Source organism: Engystomops pustulosus, chromosome 8 (genome assembly GCF_040894005.1).
Source record: "Engystomops pustulosus chromosome 8, aEngPut4.maternal, whole genome shotgun sequence".
NCBI classification, from domain to species: domain Eukaryota; kingdom Metazoa; phylum Chordata; class Amphibia; order Anura; family Leptodactylidae; genus Engystomops; species Engystomops pustulosus.
Window position 1 is genome coordinate 103,601,091 of NC_092418.1, and position 18,762 is coordinate 103,619,852.

The 18,762-nt window shown below is 54.8% G+C and overlaps 1 protein-coding gene across 1 annotated transcript in view; it reads right to left on the minus strand.

Moving 5' to 3' along the window:
* Nucleotides 1-5,086: 5,086 nt before the first annotated feature.
* Nucleotides 5,087-18,762, minus strand: part of CLASP1 (cytoplasmic linker associated protein 1) — a 93,742-nt gene continuing 80,066 nt past the window's right edge. The window contains exons 32-40 of the mRNA XM_072122058.1: nucleotides 13,154-13,297; nucleotides 12,052-12,158; nucleotides 11,610-11,760; nucleotides 11,009-11,255; nucleotides 10,735-10,925; nucleotides 9,523-9,651; nucleotides 7,659-7,865; nucleotides 7,459-7,575; nucleotides 5,087-6,759 (exon numbers count right to left, since the gene is read on the minus strand). Coding sequence (XP_071978159.1) covers nucleotides 6,673-6,759; nucleotides 7,459-7,575; nucleotides 7,659-7,865; nucleotides 9,523-9,651; nucleotides 10,735-10,925; nucleotides 11,009-11,255; nucleotides 11,610-11,760; nucleotides 12,052-12,158; nucleotides 13,154-13,297 — 1,380 coding nt within the window. The 3' untranslated portion in view covers nucleotides 5,087-6,672. The remainder of the gene's footprint in view (nucleotides 6,760-7,458; nucleotides 7,576-7,658; nucleotides 7,866-9,522; nucleotides 9,652-10,734; nucleotides 10,926-11,008; nucleotides 11,256-11,609; nucleotides 11,761-12,051; nucleotides 12,159-13,153; nucleotides 13,298-18,762) is intronic.

Here is an 18,762-nt window from a genome sequence, read left to right on the forward strand (position 1 = left end):
GCAGCTTCTTCTCTCCTCCCTGCACCGCACACTGCAGCTTCTCCTCTCCTCCCTGCACCACACACTGCAGCTTCTCCTCTCCTCCCTGCACCGCACACTGCAGCTTCTCCTCTCCTCCCTGCACCGCACACTGCAGCTTCCTCTCTCCTCCCTGCACCGCACACTGCAGCTTCTCCTCTCCTCCCTGCACCGCACACTGCAGCTTCTTCTCTCCTCCCTGCACCACACATTGCAGCTTCTCCTCTCCTCCCTGCACCACACATTGCAGCTTCTCCTCTCCTCCCCGCCCCACACACTGCAGCTTCTTCTCTCCTCCCTGCACCACACACTGCAGCTTCTCCTCTCCTCCCTGCACCACACACTGCAGCTTCTCCTCTCCTCCCTGCACCGCACACTGCAGCTTCTCCTCTCCTCGCTGCACCACACACTGCAGCTTCTGCAGAGTTTGTATGTTCTCTCCGTGTTTCCTCCGGTTTCCTCCCACACTCCAAAACATTCTGGTAGGTTGATTAGATTGTGAGCCAAATTGGGGACAGGGACTGATATGACAAGCTCTGTGCAGCGCTGCGTAATCTGTGTGCGCTATATTAATAAAGAATTATTATTATTATCTATCAAGAATTGTATTTATGTCTCACATGAACCTGCAGGTTACAGTCTGGACACTTTCTCCTCCTAGTAGAGTCATGACAGGGATAGGGCAGATGTTTCCAGGTGTTGCCCCTTCTCTGCTGCCTCACTGTATTATTAACCCTTCCCCCACCTGCTGGTTGCTGTGAGACATTTCCATCCAGTGTGTATTTAGAATAAATCCCTTTCCTAATTGATATTTGTCTTACAATTCGCCTTGAATTGTTGCCTTGGCCGCCGCTTCCTCCGCTCGCCCTGCGATGTTTGAACAGTTTATGGCGCGGGGACATTGCGGAGGCCGAGATGACGGGGCAGTACTGACAGTAATGGACACAACATTTCAGGGTTGTTCTGTGCAGACGCCGAGACTCCCGGGGATCATCTCTGTGCCACTTATTTGCCCAATACTATAAATGTCACAGAGTAAAATATCCAAACCTCAAATGACACAAATCTACGGGGACCATATAAGGGTCTCATCTCGCAGGTGAAGAAAGGCACTTTTCAGGTTCTATATTTGATTGATAATTTTGTTTATTAGGATAAATCCAGCAGCCGCCCCCCTGCGTGCAGGTGCCCCGGGGCAGAGGCTGAACCTCATGTATCAGCCCCTCAGGGGGTCTCTCACACAGCGCCTGGGCTGGATCTTTGCTGTTTCTTATTATTTTTCACATTTCAGCCCCTTTGTTTATCGTTTACACGGCGCTTACCTTGGGCAGGTCGGAGGTCAGGGGTGATGATGCTGTAGATAAAGGCAGCAGGTGACCCCGGAGAACGTGGGGGAGCGTTCAGTGGCTCCACTTCTAAGTGTCTAGGCTGGAGTGGGGGGTACATGGATGTACATACACCAGGCCTCTCTTCATATGAAACTGAAAATTTCAAGAAATGGAACGTAACTTCTGCCATCTACAGAGTGAGCTGATGTGTAGTGCGGCAGCTAGTGCCCCCCACAGTGACACAATACTAATCCTCTATAATCTGAGTATATTGGGGAGATCCTTAGTAATATTGGGGGGGGGGGGGAGAGACTGGGGGGTCCTGGTAGTGTGAGGGTGTGTTCTTGGTAGATTCTGGTTTCCTGTTAATATGGGGTGGGGGTTAGATGTCCTAGTAATGCATGTGCGTGTTCTGGGTAGATTGGGAGGTCCTGGTAAAATGGGGGTGCATTTTAGGTAGATTGGGGGTCCTGGTAATATGGGGGTGTATTCTGGTTGGATTGGGATGTACTGGTCATATGGGGGTGTATTTTGGGTAGATTGGGGTGTAATGGTCATATGGGGGGTCATGGTAATATTGGGTTGTACTCAGGGTAGATTTTGGGCGACCTGGTAAAGACAAGGAATATCCTTTTTCTTCTCTGCAGATTATTGATGTTAATCTGTAATTTTATCCCTTTACCTGCCATATACCAGGAATCTGTCCTTTTTCCAGAATGCACCTGGCTCTGCTATAGTCGGTGATGTGGTCTGTCCTGACTGAGGGGTCTGACGGACGTGCTGGGGCCTGCAGGTCGCCCTCCGGGGGCTCCTGGGGTGATGCGGCTGGTGCACAGGACTCTCTGGATCTTCTCTGCAGGAAAGTGACATCTTGAATCTGGGACTTTGGAGTCATTTTCACACGTCGCGTTTACTGCATACGTTTAAAAACGCATTGCTACAACTGAAGTGAGATTTGCCCAATTAAACAGCTGTTAACGCCTGCGTTTACAAAACACAAGTGTTCATTTTATTGTTAATGCATGTGTTAACATAGCGGTTAACACATGCGGAAGTTAACATTGTTAACATATATGTTAACCATGCGGTTAACACATGCGTTTTGTAAACGCAGGTGTTCACAGCTGTTTAATTAAGCAAATACCCCTTCAGTTGTAGCAATGCGTTTTTAAACGCATGCAGTAAACGCGACGTGTGACCGCACCCTTAAGCTTTTATATGTCTGTAACCATAGAAATGTTCAGCACCTGGACCCAGGGAGCGATATCGCCCAGATGAAGGCGTTAGAGGTTTATACATTTACCCCCAGAAGTGATTATGACATAAGCAATGACGGGACACAGATGCATCACGTGGCTGTGGCTGTGGCTGTGATCGCACTCCCATTGGTCTCATCTCATTATTCTCCAGGGGTCTGGACCCGATCTCTACTGGATCAGCACTGATGTCAGGTCTGGTAGTTGTGGCCCCCAGGGCCAGAGGAATGGACAGGCAGAGGGCACCACCTCAGCTCTGGCAGAAGGGGGCGCAGCTGAGCCGGGGCTGGATCTTCTTCCCTGCTTAGTCCGTGCTGCAGCCTCGCCCTCTCGTCATCAGGCTCCAGAGCTGAGGAGGAACCTGCACGAGACCCACGTCCATACAGGGAGGGGGGTGGTTGTGCGTTGTCAGTGGGGGGGGAGGGGGGTGGTTGTGCGTTGTCAGTGGGGGGGGAGGGGGGTGGTTGTGCGTTGTCAGTGGGGGGGAGGGGGGTGGTTGTGCGTTGTCAGTGGGGGGGAGGGGGGTGGTTGTGCGTTGTCAGTGGGGGGGAGGGGGGTGGTTGTCAGTGGGGGGGAGGGGGGTGGTTGTGCGTTGTCAGTGGGGGGGAGGGGGGTGGTTGTGCATTGTCAGTGGGGGGGAGGGGGGTGGTTGTGCGTTGTCAGTGGGGGGGAGGGGGGTGGTTGTGCGTTGTCAGTGGGGGGGGAGGGGGTGGTTGTGTGTTGTCAGTGGGGGGGAGGGGGTGGTTGTGCGTTGTCAGTGGGGGGGGAGGGGGTGGTTGTGCGTTGTCAGTGGGGGGGGAGGGGGTGGTTGTGCGTTGTCAGTGGGGGGGGAGGGGGTGGTTGTGCGTTGTCAGTGGGGGGGGGGGGGAGGGGGGTGGTAAATTAATCATGTTCCCTCGTAGTCGTCTCTTTTCCAGACTAAATAAATCCATGGAGACCCTCCTTACCCGTTATCATTTTTGTGGCTCTACGTTGAACCCTCTCCAGGGAATCCTTTTAATGGACCGGTGCCCAGAACTGGACGACATATTCCAGGTGAGGCCGAACCTATTACATCCTTATCCCGGGAATCCAGACCTCTGATACGTGACGAGATCTCGCTGGCTTTAGAGGCAGCTGATTGGCCCTGTATGTCAGTGGGGGAGGAGGGCACCCGGTGAGGGTGTTGTGGTCACTGGGGGAGCCTAATGTGTGTGTGGGATCAGTGGGGGAGGGGACTGGTGTGTGTTGTCAGTGGGGGTGCTGGTGTGTGGGGCAGGGTGTTAGTGGAGAGGGGTTGTGTATGTTGTCAAAGGGGTAAAACGTCCTCTATACATAATATACATGTAATACATATATATCATACATCTGATACATAACACAGGTTGTAATTCTGATTGTATAGGGGTCATAAAAAAAATAAACCTGCCTTCAGCCATTGTCCCTGGTAGAAAGTCATATGATCGGACCAGCAGGGACCTGTGGGGAGTGGCGCCAGCCATGGTCTGGGGTATTACTCCGGGTGGTGTTGGGGCTGTGGTGCTCTGTTGTTGCTTCGTTGTTGGGGTCTAGGTCACCTCCTGGAAGTATAACCCTGCGACCCTGGACTATTATATACACAATGTGACTACTGCCCCCGACATAAGGAGGAATCAAGATTTCCATTTACTGAATCAAGAAGCTAAAATAAAACCTCATTATCCTCCTCCTCTGCACCCCGGGAATGTTCTCCTGTGATCCATTAAACCCAGATTCATCCATCAGATCACCAGAGGACACTATATACAATCTACACAGCTCCTCCTGCTCTATAACATGCTGCCTGCAGATAGGACACTATATACAATCTGCTCAGCTCCTCCTGCTCTATAACATGCTGCCTGCAGATAGGACACTATATACAATCTACACAGCTCCTCCTGCTCTATAACATGCTGCCTGCAGATAGGACACTATATATAATCTGCTCAGCTCCTCCTGCTCTATAACATGCTGCCTGCAGATAGGACACTATATACAATCTGCTCAGCGCTTCCTGCTCTATTACATGCTGCCTGCAGATAGGACACTATGGACACTCTGCTCAGCTCCTCCTGCTCTATAACATGCTGCCTGCAGACAGGACACTGCGTACCACCTGCTCAGCTCCTCCTGCTCTACAACATGCTGCCTGCAGATAGGACACTATGTACAATCTACTCAGCTCCTCCTGCTCTATAACATGCTGCCTGCAGATCGGACACTGTGTACCACCTGCTCAGCTCCTCCTGCTCTATAACATGCCGTGTGCTTCCTGGCACCACATTTCCTTCTAAACTTATACCTCCTTTTGGGTTCTCACCATTTAGAATTTTAGATTAAATCTTCTGTCGCTTCCATTGTTGTTTACCATCAATCCCATGATATCTCAGCACACCATCACATAACCTGTGCCTGCTGGGAGGACAGTGTGATTCTCCTCCCCTTCCTTAATGGCACCGGCGGAGAAAGAAAAACGTCACCACCTAAACATAAATTGAATTTATTCTAAAGCAAACTCAGGATTTTTTTTTCTTTTCTTCTTGTTTTCTTTTATAGCAAATTCTATCACATCCAGGATAATGCAACAAAAAGAAAGAAGAAAAAAACAGGGGAGGAAAAGAAAGTTCTGTACAATTGTCATGATACACGGGAGGTGAACGATCCGGATATAAATACAAAGATAATCCATGCACATTAACCCCCTGTGCTCCTCCCGGGGGCGTCTGCACAGGATCTGCAGGTTGTGATGAGTGATCATGGAGCTGGGGGTCAGACGAGACGGCAACGTCCCGAGCGAGAGCCGAGACACCAGCCGCTAGTACGGGACGGCGCTGCTTCAATCCATCAATCATAAAGCGCAGCGGCTCCAACCAGCGCTGCCCCCACAGGCCGGAGGCCGCAACAACCGAGAAGCCGCATCAGCTGCAAGAAAGACAAGAGGCCAGAAGAGAAAAAGATCCGTAAAGAATCGTTTAGTCATTAGATCGACAAGAACAGAGAAGCCGCAGCCGAGGCCCCCGAGACCTGGGGTACATACAGCGCCCCCCGCAGGAGGGCCAGGAAATATGGAGCCTTCTATTTACACGGTGATTAAATATCTCATAAATAAATCAAAGTGACAAAGACGCAACAATCCCCTTGTGGAGGCAACAAGATGGCGGCCGGACCACAGGAGGGAGAGGCTGAACCTGTGACTGGGGAGAAGCCTCCATCCGATTCCAGGACCTTATGGAAACCACTGACACGTGATCAGACAGAACCGTGGCCTAGGAGCAGCGTCGTTGTGGCGATGGAGAAGACAAAGACTTAAAAAAACAACAACTCAGAGACTTGCGCCAGGACGCGCCTCTCACAGCTGAAGGTCCATGACGTAAAACCCTTGCGAGGGGTCCGCGGCGATCGCCCCCCAGCCCATGGGAGTAAAAAAGAAAATCATGTTTAAAAGCTCGGAGGTTGCACTAAAATGGCGGCTCCTCAACTGGACGCGCTTGACGCCGAGGATTGTGGGAAGGATAACGGGGGCATAAATACGGTTTCTCCACATCACCAGCGCCCCCCGGGGGACATCACCCGCAGCAGTAAAAGGATCGCGCTGAATATTTACAAAATAAAACAGCAACAAAAAGTTAGAAAACAAAAAAAGAAAAAGTTACAGGAAGAGAAAAGCCAAACCAGCGGCGCCGCGCGGTCCGACACCGGACGCCAATCATCTCACCGGGTCAGAAATCTCTACATTCAGTTCAAGAAATGAGAGGGAAAAAGATAATTCACAGACATTTTAGTTAAATAAAATACTGATTGCAATGAGTCTGCGCGGAGCGGCGATGGCGGCCTCCTCCGCTGCCTCCGGTTTGGGGCAGTTTGTGTTTTAGGAAATTTCAACAAATGAAGAAAATAAACGCCATTTTGTGGACTAATAAAACCCCTTCAGCGCTGGAGCCCTGGAGCCTCGCCGGCGCCTCCAGTGGTGAAGTCGTCAGTTGTATTAGTGTTCAGCGCGGCCGGCGGACACGTCCTGCGTCTGGCGCTTTCTCTCTCGTCTAGAAGCCGTTCAGGACACGACCCGGACACTAACTGTGCGTGGAGACGTCGGAGGACGAGCTGCTGTTACTGTTCGTGGTCTGAGCCCTCTTTATGTACAAGTTCAGAAGCTTCATCTGCAGAAGGAAAGATAATTCATAACAGTGGGAGATCACCCCTAAACACCCCACATGCTCCCCCAACAGAAACACCCCATGTAACCCCCCCCCCCCCATAACTGAGCAGGATGCACCCCCCTGTGTTACCACTGAGGTGTGGGATGGGCTTACTAAAGTAAGGGGTAGCGCCCCCCCCCTGCCCCAAATGACTGCTCGGAGGGGATGGACGCGATCCCCCCACCCGTCACTGCTCCCAGGGGATGGACTGCGCCCCCCTCCCCCCGTCACTGCTCCCAGGGGATGGACGGCGACCCCCTCCCCCCGTCACTGCTCCCAGGGGATGGACTGCGCCCCCCCCACCTGTCACTGCTCCCAGGGGATGGACTGCGACCCCTCCCCCCGTCACTGCTCCCAGGGGATGGACGGCGACCCCCTCCCCCCGTCACTGCTCCCAGGGGATGGACTGCGCCCCCCTCCCCCCGTCACTGCTCCCAGGGGATGGACGGCGACCCCCCCACCTGTCACTGCTCCCAGGGGATGGACGGCGACCCCCCCCCACCTGTCACTGCTCCCAGGGGATGGGCACCTTATGTAACAGAACGAGAAAAGGAAGTTCTGCATATCAACCAGATTTGCCCAATCCAGATCAGTCAGAGGTCACAGCTGCTGCGTAGAGGGAGCGGTGCAAGTGATGCAGGGAGTCGGCGACACTCTTACCTTACTACCCGTCAGCTGTGCTAGATAAGGTTTGAGTTCTTCTCCAATCACAGAGTAAATGGCTACAAGACAGAAGACACTCGCTTTTCGGACGCTGCTCTCCGTATTGTCATAGCCCTGCAGAGAGAACAGAGCGAAGCAGAGTAAAAACCGGGTGGATGTGAGAGCAGAGACCACCATGACACTAGGGGGCAGCGCACCTGTAATAAGCCGGGGATGATGTCCTGCAGGATCTGGTGCAGAGACTCCTTGGAGATGCGCTCAATGACCTTGGTCTGCATCTTGATGGCGGCCAGGTTGATGGGGTAGTCGGCCGTCTGGATGATGGGACACAGGACCTTGATGCACTGCTCCGGGTGGATGGAGCTGGCCAGGGTGGAGGCGGCTTCTTCTGCTGCTCTGACAACCTGAAACACACAGAACAAGCAGTCTGACAACCTTGTAACAATGTAGCAGCACATAGATCTCTCCTGCGCTGGGGATCTGTTACAATGTATCTGTACAGTATAAGGTTTAGCAGCATGTGACTGCGGCCGCGGAGCCCAGAAGAGCTCCTCCCTCTACAGAGCCGCACTCAGGGACAATCCCTTTAAAGGTTTCGTGGTTACTGAAGCTGCAGTTTAGGATCCAAGACAAGTAAACGGCCTAAGGCTGCGAGCCCGGGACCCCCCCAGGGCAGGAACCAAAAGGCCAGCCCCCGGAGCGCGAGGCGAGCCTGATACACCACATTTCAACACCCCCCACCCTGGCACAAGGCGAGGACCCGGCTGCTAGGGACAGGACTACTACCCCCATTGTGCCCTGCTCCTAGCTCATTGGTCACGGTGGCCGAGTGCACAGGAAGATCCCTGTAAATATTAACCCCCGCAGTGCACACGGCTCCACAACCAGACACCGTTTTATAGCCGATGTTTACTGAACAAACAAAGTAAAAACCTGTTTTATAAACTTTCAGAAGAAAAGTCATAAAAAATGTAACGTCTGACGGTCACAAGAAACACGCGAGCGCAAACATGACACCTCCCCCCCCCATACACACATTGTATACACCTCCCCCCCCCCCACATACACACATTGTATACACCTCCCCCCCCATACACACATTGTATACATCCCCCCCCCCCATACACACATTGTATACACCCCCCAGGGGTTCAGTGAGGGCTCAGTCACTACTCGGAGATGCAGCCACATCCCTTATTTTCAGACCTTGTAGGATGAGGGTGAAGGTCACAGGGGTTGATCAGTAATGACATGTATGACCCTCCGGCTCCTCTATGAGACATTGGCGCTCAGTTGTCCGGGATGTGGTCCTACAAGCCCCATAGGTCTCTGGAGTCTATGGCGGAGCAGGGATAAGCGTCTTCCATGATAAATCCCTTCCTTACAGATCCTGCACAGCCCCGGATGGCACAGAGTCAGGAGCGCAGAGAACACAATGTCTCCTGGAACCTTATCAGCAAATCTAACAATCCTCCGACTGTTCACCGGCAAGAGAGGAGCCCGAGCCGAGCCAGAGGGGGAGGGAGCAGGGGAGAAGCAGCTGTGATGTATGGGGGGTACAAACTACAACAAGCAGAGGGGGAGAGGGAGGGAGCAGGGGAGAAGCAGCGGTGATGTATTGGGGGGTACAAACTACAACAAGCTGAGGGGGAGGAGGGAGCAGGGGAGAAGCAGCTGTGATGTATGGGGGGTACAAACTACAACAAGCAGAGGGGGGGAGGGAGGGAGCAGGGGAGAAGCAGCTGTGATGTATGGGGGGTACAAACTACAACAAGCTGAGGGGGAGGGAGGGAGCAGGGGAGAAGCAGCTGTGATGTATGGGGGGTACAAACTACAACAAGCAGAGGGGGGGGAGGGAGGGAGCAGGGGAGAAGCAGCTGTGATGTATGGGGGGTACAAACTACAACAAGCAGAGGGGGGGGAGGGAGGGAGCAGGGGAGAAGCAGCTGTGATGTATGTACCTGGAGCTGCTGATATTCCAGGACACCAGGGCTGCACCTTGTCCTGTGACTGAGGTTTCTGTGTGCTCGGGCCTCTCCTCCTCTGATACTAAACATTTACCTCTTTGTGAGAATCCTTATGCGCCTCCAAGGTCTTCATGATCGTCAGCTCCGCGTAGTTCTTGAACCTCGCTGGCTGGTTCCTCAGGATTTCCCTAAGAACTCTTAATGCCAACGCTCGGATCGCATGCTGGAAGGAGAAGATGCATGAGAAGGAAGAAGAGGAGGAAGGAAGAGGAGGAAGGGACAGAGCGAGAAGAGGAGGAAGGAAGAGGAGGAAGGGACAGAGCGAGAGGAGAAGGAAGAAGAGGAGGAAGGAAGAGGAGGAAGGGAAAGAGCGAGAGGAGAAGGAAGAAGAGGAGGAAGGAAGAGGAGGAAGGGAAAGAGCGAGAAGAGGAGGAAGGGACAGAGCGAGAAGAGGAGAAAGGGACAGAGCGAGAAGAGGAGGAAGGGACAGAGCGAGAAGAGGAGGAAGGGACAGAGCGAGAAGAGGAGGAAGGGACAGAGCGAGAAGAGGAGGAAGGAAGAGGAGGAAGGGAAAGAGCGAGAGGAGAACAACCCCCACAGACTCCCAAAAAATTGCCCAACACGTTTCTTCCATGATATAGTTGGATTAATCAGGAGCTGAAAGAATATAACTGCATATCTACATAAATCCAGGTACACTGTACACTAGTGGCATGGAAGCAGTGTCCTGGTGTCAAGATAGCTGGCAGTGGTCCTAACCATCTCTGATGCGACAGGCCTATGCTGCTAGCGGTGCACAATTATTTCTGAAGTGTAGGGTCAGTCACTATAGGACGATCTGTGGACAGTGGGGATTGTCAGGGCAAGGCTAGCCCGTAGGGATTGACTAGGCCGGTTATATATTGCCTCTCATGGACTGATGGCTGACAAGACTGAACATCCTCCCCTGATCTGAATAAACTATTCCCCAGTATTGCTGAATGGGTGAGATTGTTCCTACTTATATTTATCTACATTACCCTACACTTTAATACCAATAGCCTTGTTGCTATTGTTGTATCTATCCGATGTGCCCACCACTGTGGCAGTAACAGTTGCCATCTATCCGCTGAGATATTTGTGTTCTGTGAAGCACTTGATCTTATTATTAAGTAAAAGTTACGTAGTATTTATACCAGTGCCACCGTTGCTTTCAAACTTTACATTCACTGACAAAAAAAAGGAAAGCAGAAAGTCTATTGGAAGCTGTGGAGACTTGGAGCAGCACCCTCCAGACAATACACAAATCATTCTCTAGGGTTCTTACGTCTTTGTCTCCGAGGGTCTCCAGGAGGAGGAGAAGGATGGTCTTGAAATGCTCTTCCCAGACGCCGAGGTTGTCCTCCCGTGTGATCTTCAGCAGCTCGCACAGCGCTCCTTTCCGCTCCTCCACTCGCTCGTTATGATTGGACAGCTCTTTCAATAGATCGGCGACCAGGTCTGAGTGATCGATGGGAACTGCAAGGAGAGAATGGAAAGCATCAGCGAAGAGCGATCAGAGAGAAACAACTGCACGCAGCAAAATGCTGAAGCCAACAAACCATCGCGCAGCTGGTCCATGTCGTCATCGAACACGGCCTCCTTCAGGGCGGTCTTGTCGTAGCTGTTGATGGAGTCGGAGTAGGGGTAGGGGCTATAGTCTCGCCCGCGTGGTCCTGTAAATGCTCGAGGTGGCTGAGTGTTCAGTAATGAGGTTTTGTTATCTAGCGCCATCCGCCCTCCTTCCACCATGTCAGATCCCCCACGAAGGTCACTGACTGGAGACGCCATTCCTGCTTCTCGAGAGATCTTGAGCGGAAGGGAAAAAAGAAAATCATATGGATCACAGCGGGTCCAAGCAGAACATTCAGATCCTGCAGTGGGGTCAGCTCCTGTAGGGTCACATAGATTACTATGTATACCCTGCAAACATCATTGTCATACATGGAGACCACAAAGTTATGGGGTTTCTGACAATGTTGATAGAGACAAAACAGAGCAATAATCTGCGCCAATGTTATTAATGATTTGGGCCAATGTTGGTACAGACATTGTGATTATACAACTTGATGTAGCAAGGAAAACAAGTCTAACATGGCTAAATGTGTCTCCAGCGTCCCCATTCCCCATGTGATGTCCTGTTCATCACTGCCAAGGTCTTACCAGGTCTCCATCTTTCCTGGGATCTCTCTTCACCGGTTCGTTGAGATCTTCTTGGCTGCGGAAGCTGAACTTCTCGATGGCTTCAGTGACTCCACGGAGGGAGCTATAGATTTCATCAGAATTCAGGTTTTCTGTGTCATAATCCAGCAAACTGTAGACGAGAAATACTCAAACTTTAAAGTCCCAACAGATCGACCCACAACATCAAAGTGTGACATGACAGGCGGCATTGGGCCGCAGCAGAGGACAGGGTGAGCTGTAGATGTCAAGCTCCCAATCTCTCCCTTATGGCAGCCGGCACAGACAATGCACATGCTGCATTCAGAAGACAATGACAGCTGCAGTTTGGGAGAATAGCAGCTCCTTCCTAATATGTGACCCCAACAAACTGCTCCTACAGATATGACATCTCCAGAAGTGGGTGAAGGGGAACCATCCTTACCTGGGGGACAGGCCGCCGTGAGAACAATTGGTCGGAGATGTTAAGGGACTTGATCGGCTGCTTGAATGTCGGGAGGGGGTCCGTCCCATTGTATTGCTCGGAGATCCCTAAAATCAAAAATAGATTATTATGTCTGATCAAACAGGACATCATAGAGTGTACGCAGCCCTCCCGCAGTCCCTAACCCTGACATATAGGAGTGAAGCATGCCAGCCACATAGTCTCGGGAGTACCAGATGGCAGGGCCGGCATTGGTGGTGGGAGCTGTGGCACTAGACTGTTCCCCATCTCATAGTAGTGTGGTTATGCCAGAGATGTGGAGTAGGTGACATGTGACCGGGTCAAAGGCTGCCGAGGTTCACGGCCGTAGCTGGTAAGGTAATGGTTAACTCATGATGTTATCACATGTCGCCGACGCCAGAGCTCCTGCATCTGTCCACAGAAGAGAAGGTGCAAAGAGGAGAGAAGGGGATAAGACAAGTATTTGTTCTCTATGGGGGTGCAGTTACTATTGGGGGGGGGGGGGGCCCAAACAACTGGGGCACTGGGACCATCGGCTAATGTGGAGAATAACACTTTTGGTGTCGCTAAATCTGCAAAGCCGAGTCATGGCTGGAAGAGGCTGACATGGGGACCAAGGAAAATAAGAAAATGAGAGACTCCTCTAATCAAAGACGTCATTTGTCACTAGATTTATAGTCAGTGCTGGTGTCACCCATGAGCAGCATCTCCCCTGTGACCTGCATGGAGGAATCTTACTACGTCACATCATTCCTCCAGCATCAGACACTGTGATAGATCTGCTGCAGAATAAAGCTGCCTGTCTCATTATGGTTCTATCCTGAGTCTATGCAAGATGGGTTGGGTAGTAAGATTGATTTTGGTACTATTTTGCAGTAAGCTTGGTTCATTGTTCACAACCCAGAATAATCTTAAACTTATACTACTACATCACATTGCAAACATAAGACAGACAACTTGGGCAGAAGGGGTTGCAGCGGTTCCTAGCGGCCTAGCTGCCTGTCGGCACTGCAGACGACCTACAGACCAATGGGCCTCATCCTCGGCTATGGAGGCACTGCACACTGTACTCCACCCTTACCATGCTGCTGTTGCTGGAGTTCTTTAGATGGTTGTGCAGCAGTTTGGTTGCTCCGTCCTGGAACGTTTTCGGCAATGCTCCCAGTAACATGGTGAACTCTGGGGTGTTTAGCTCAAACAGAGAAATCAGGACGATCTGCGCTGCCTGCAACGAGAGAAGTGACAGTCAGAGGAAGAAGACGAGAGATGACGAGGGGCCACAGGGCGACCGCTACATGCAGGGATCATATTCTATTGGTGTCTCCTCATAATGCAGCAGTGATTATAGTGTGAACATGAGTCTACAGGAGGGGACACAGCGTGGCCATCACATAACTCATCCCTGGGTCTGTGCTTTTCATTTATCACTATTTCTGTAGTTGTATATTGGGGGGGAGGGGGGTATCCATAGGACCCACATAGTGTCCCATAAGTCGCTTTCACTAGCATTTTCACTAGAGGAGATGGATGAGGAGGCAATGTGGCCCCCCCGAGTGCAGAGAGGAGGAGGAGGAGGATGAGGAGGCAGTGTGCCCCCCCGAGTGCTGAGAGGAGGAGGAGGAGGATGATGAGGAGGCAGTGTGGCCCCCCCGAGTGCAGAGAGGAGGAGGAGGATGAGGAGGCAGTGTGGCCCCCCCGAGTGCAGAGAGGAGGAGGAGGAAGAGGAGGCAGTGTGCCCCCCCGAGTGCAGAGAGGAGGAGGATGAGGAGGCAGTGTGGCCCCCCGAGTGCAGAGCGGAGGAGGAGGATGAGGAGGCAATGTGGCCCCCCGAGTGCAGAGAGGAGGAGGAGGAGGATGAGGAGGCAATGTGGCCCCCCGAGTGCAGAGAGGAGGAGGAGGATGAGGAGGCAATGTGGCCCCCCGAGTGCAGAGAGGAGGAGGAGGATGAGGAGGCAGTGTGGCCCCCCGAGTGCAGAGAGGAGGAGGAGGATGAGGAGGCAGTGTGGCCCCCCGAGTGCAGAGAGGAGGAGGAGGATGAGGAGGCAATGTGGCCCCCCGAGTGCAGAGAGGAGGAGGAGGATGAGGAGGCAATGTGGCCCCCCGAGTGCAGAGAGGAGGAGGAGGATGAGGAGGCAGTGTGGCCCCCCGAGTGCAGAGAGGAGGAGGAGGATGAGGAGGCAGTGTGGCCCCCCGAGTGCAGAGAGGAGGAGGAGGATGAGGAGGCAATGTGGCCCCCCGAGTGCAGAGAGGAGGAGGAGGATGAGGAGGCAATGTGGCCCCCCGAGTGCAGAGAGGAGGAGGAGGATGAGGAGGCAATGTGGCCCCCCGAGTGCAGAGAGGAGGAGGAGGATGAGGAGGCAGTGTGCCCCCCCCCCCCCCCCCCCGAGTGCAGAGAGGATGAGTAGGCAGTGTGGCCCCCGAGTGCAGAGAGGAGGAGGAGGCAGTGTGGCCCCCCGGGTGCAGAGAGGAGGATGAGGAGGAGGCAGTGTGGCCCCTCCGAGTGCAGAGAGGAGGATGATGAGGCAGTGAGCCCCCCCCCCCCCCCGAGTGCAGAGAGGAGGAGGAGGAGGCAGTGTGCAACAACCCCCCCCCCCCCCCCCCGGGTGCAGAGAGGAGGAGGATGAGGAGGCAGTGTGGCCCCTCCCGGGTGCAGAGAGGAGGAGGAGGATGAAGAGGCAGTGTGGCCCCCCGGGTGCAGAGAGGAGGAGGAAGAGGAGGAGGAAGTGGAGGATGAGGAGGCAATGTGGCCCCCCCCCCCCCCCCCGAGTGCAGAGAGGAGGAGGATGAGGAGGCAGTGTGGCCCCCGAGTGCAGAAAAGGAGGAGGAGACAGTGTTACCCTTCATGCCCTGGTGCAGAGAGGAGGAGGAGGATGAGGAGGCAGTGTGCCCCCCCCCCCCCCCGAGTGCAGAGAGGAGGAGGAGGCAGTGTGGCCCCCCCCGAGTGCAGAGAGGAGGATGAGGCAGTGTGCCCCCCCCCCCCCCCCCGAGTGCAGAGAGGAGGAGGAGGCAGTGTGGCCCCCCCCCCGGGTGCAGAGAGGAGGAGGATGATGAGGAGGCAGTGTGGCCCCCCGGGTGCAGAGAGGAGGAGGACGAGGAGGCAGTGTGGCCCCTCCCGGGTGCAGAGAGGAGGAGGAGGAGGATGAAGAGGCAGTGTGCCCCCCCCCCCCCCCCCCCGGGTGCACAGAGGAGGAGGAGGAGGAAGAGGAGGAGGATGAGGAGGCAGTGTGCCCCCCCCCCCCCCGAGTGCAGAGAGGAGGAGGATGAGGAGGCAGTGTGCACCCCCACCCCCCCCCCGAGTGCAGAGAGGAGGAGGATGAGGAGGCAGTGTGCACCCCCCCCCTCCCCCGAGTGCAGAGAGGAGGAGGATGAGGAGGCAGTGTGCACCCCCCCCCCCCCCCCCGAGTGCAGAGAGGAGGAGGATGAGGAGGCAGTGTGGCCCCTCCGAATGCAGAGAGGTGGAGGATGAGGAGGCGGATGAGGAGGCAGTGTGGCCCCCGAGTGCAGAGAGGAGGAGGGGGATGAGGAGGCAGTGTGGCCCCCGAGTGCAGAGAGGAGGAGGGGGATGAGGAGGCAGTGTGGCCCCCTGGGTGCAGAGAGGAGGAGGAGGATGATGAGGAGGCAGTGTGGCCCCCCGGGTGCAGAGAGGAGGAGGAGGATGAGGAGGCAGTGTGGCCCCCCCGGGTGCAGAGAGGAGGAGGAGGATGAGGAGGCAGTGTGGCCCCCCCGAGTGCAGAGAGGAGGAGGAGGATGAGGAGGCAGTGTGGCCCCCAAGTGCAAAGAGGAGAAGGATGAGAAGGAGGCAGTGTGGCCCCCGAGTGCAGAAAAGGAGGAGGAGACAGTGTTACCCTTCATGCCCTGGTCTGTGGGGGGTAGTTGTCGGGGAATTTTCACCGCTGTACACGTTCTGTACTTTCAAAAGGTTCTATTTTTAGGATTCCCTCATTAATCATTACCCGGGCAATGTGATGGAGCAGGAACAAACATGTAGCCTACGCTGCCCTGGTAACACAGGGTCTGAAATAAGGGGCAGGAGGAGGGTTATTGTACAGCAGGGGCGTGGGGGGCAGGAGGCGGGGTGTGTACAGCAGGGGCGTGGGGGGCAGGAGGAGGGGTGTGTACAGCAGGGGCGTGGGGGGCAGGAGGAGGGGTGTGTACAGCAAGGGTGTGGGGGGCAGGAGGCGGGGTATGTACAGCAGGGGTGTGGGGGGCAGGAGGAGGGGTATGTACAGCAGGGGTGTGGGGGGCAGGAGGAGGGGTATGTACAGCAAGGGTGTGGGGGGCAGGAGGCGGGGTATGTACAACAGGGGTGTGGGGGTAATGGTGGTGTAGTGCTCTGGCCTCCTCCTTCCCTCTGAACATGAAGCCTCTGTCACGGATGTGACACGTGACACATATATGACATCCCGTGAGCCGCCAGTGTGATCAGTGGGTTGCACACACAGACATGACAGCTCTACCTTGTATCCCGCATTGTCAGGGCCGCTCTCAGGTGTGCACAGAGCCTGAGCCTGGGGATACTGCGGCGCCATTCAGAGGGAAGAAATTTAGACACATAATTCTACTGCAGTAGTGCCAAGCCCAACGAACAATCCCCCAAAATACATAGGTAAAGCACGAAACACACAGACATGCAGATTAGTTGAAGATTTTGGTCCCCGTTGCACCCCCTGGCACAAAGCAAAAGTGTCGCGTCTGCTCCTGCATCGCGGGTCGCCCGGAGAACATTAAAGCCCATTGTTATTAACGGACTGAGGATCTTTATTACATAAAGCCTCCATTATCACCTCACAACAAACACAACTATTTTGGAAATAGAGTGAAGACGCCAGGATCATTCTGTTCTGATGGCGGCGACCCAAGAAAATACCGGAGAGACGTGGAACAGAACAAGGTCAGATAACAGGAACTGATTAACATAACCAGACGAGGGAGAACCCGAGCCAAAGAAACTCCCACAACCAGCGACACCAAGGCAGGAAGATCACAGGAGACGCTCCGCTACACCCAGCCGCTGCAGTCGTGCGCTCCGCTACACCCAGCCCCTGCAGTCGTGCGCTCCGCCACACCCAGCCCCTGCAGTCGTGCGCTCCGCCACACCCAGCCCCTGCAGTCGTGCGCTCCGCCACACCCAGCCCCTGCAGTCGTGCGCTCCGCCACACCCAGCCCCTGCAGTCGTGCGCTCCGCCACACCCAGCCCCTGCAGTCGTGCGCTCCGCCACACCCAGCCCCTGCAGTCGTGCGCTCCGCCACACCCAGCCCCTGCAGTCGTGCGCTCCGCCACACCCAGCCCCTGCAGTCGTGCGCTCCGCCACACCCAGCCCCTGCAGTCGTGCGCTCCGCCACACCCAGCCCCTGCAGTCGTGCGCTCCGCCACACCCAGCCCCTGCAGTCGTGCGCTCCGCCACACCCAGCCCCTGCAGTCGTGCGCTCCGCCACACCCAGCCCCTGCAGTCGTGCGCTCCGCCACACCCAGCCCCTGCAGTCCCGCGCTCCGCCACACCCAGCCCCTGCAGTCCCGCGCTCCGCTACACCCAGCCCCTGCAGTCCCGCGCTCCGCTACACCCAGCCCCTGCAGTCCCGCGCTCCGCTACACCCAGCCCCTGCAGTCCCGCGCTCCGCTACACCCAGCCCCTGCAGTCCCGCGCTCCGCTACACCCAGCCCCTGCAGTCCCGCGCTCCGCTACACCCAGCCCCTGCAGTCGTGCGCTCCGCTACACCCAGCCCCTGCAGTCGTGCGCTCCGCTACACCCAGCCCCTGCAGTCGTGCGCTCCGCTACACCCAGCCCCTGCAGTCGTGCGCTCCGCTACACCCAGCCCCTGCAGTCGTGCGCTCCGCTACACCCAGCCCCTGCAGTCCCGCGCTCCGCTACACCCAGCCCCTGCAGTCATACACCTCCATCTAGTTAACAGATCAGGATTCTGACAACCAAAAGCAGAGCTTGTGATTGAGCATCTGCCGGCGGCAGGTTCCTGGCCAAGTGATTTTGTGATCAAGTGAAGTGATTACAAACTAATAGAGCACAGAACCTGCAGGGGGCAATCTTCATTACAACCCAACGACAACCAGCAGAGAGCCGATCCCCAGCCCGTGGTATATGAGCGCCTCCAGGGTAACACAAGGTGCCTGGAGGTCCCAGTGCCTGACTTGACCTCCTGAAGACACCACAGACTGAGGGCAGCGGGTGACGTGCACACGGACCGGTCCTTACGACATGGAAGCCCCCGGAGTCATTGGGCCGCAGAACCTGACATATTGCTGTCATCCCTGAGGAACGGGTTGGGCAGCATTGTTAGGTCAGGCTCACATTGCAGACATCAAAGCAGCTATTTTTGGGTCAAATTCACAAAAGAAAAACTGCACTGTCAGACATAGGGGATCCATTCCCTCAATTTAACCATTTACATGAAAGGACAAAAGGGGAAAAACCAGAAGGACCTGCAGCTCCAGGGACATTGCGAGGTCTGAGATCATCCTGACCCCCAGATAATACGCCAGGTGCACAATGCAGAAACAGTGAGTGCAGCTCTGGAGGCCGCTCCAATGATCTGCAAACATTCTGAGAGAGACCCTTCAGCTCTGCCGACGTCTAGGACCTGATCCCTCTCTCCCTCCCCGATAGATATAAAAGTCAAAGGAGAAATCCAGGAAGAATGAATCCTTCAGAACATTGCATCAGTCTCCATGAACAG